Raw genomic sequence first — 283 nt, forward strand, 5'->3', positions numbered from 1 at the left:
AACACACTGCTACGAGAAGGGCTCAGGTCGCTCAGCTCTTGTTTCTTTTTTGTTTTTCGCACTGGGGAGCGAGGGTCCCGGCCGGGCATCCCTCCGGGGAGCGCTCACTTCACCTTCTGGAAAACCTGGACACAAACTTCGTCTTCGGCAGTCATGCGCTGCAGAAAGGGGAGCAAAAAAGGAGTTTAGGCTGGATCCCCTCCTTTTCCTCTCCAGCTGCCGCAGTCCTGCCAGCACTCCTGCTGTTGGCTGGAGCCTCGCAGGCCACACGCTGCTGCACAGC

At 58.7% G+C, this 283-nt stretch overlaps 1 protein-coding gene across 1 annotated transcript in view; it reads right to left on the reverse strand.

Annotated features, from left to right (window-relative positions):
* Positions 1-104: 104 nt before the first annotated feature.
* LOC103804126 (retinol-binding protein 5-like) overlaps positions 105-283 on the reverse strand; it is a gene marked incomplete at its 5' end in the record, with an annotated part of 1,262 nt that continues 1,083 nt past the window's right edge. Inside the window, one exon of the mRNA XM_009076723.1 lies at positions 105-158. Coding sequence (XP_009074971.1) covers positions 105-158 — 54 coding nt within the window. The remainder of the gene's footprint in view (positions 159-283) is intronic.

Source organism: Acanthisitta chloris, unplaced genomic scaffold (genome assembly GCF_000695815.1).
Source record: "Acanthisitta chloris isolate BGI_N310 unplaced genomic scaffold, ASM69581v1 scaffold27406, whole genome shotgun sequence".
Classification (NCBI taxonomy): Eukaryota; Metazoa; Chordata; class Aves; order Passeriformes; family Acanthisittidae; genus Acanthisitta; species Acanthisitta chloris.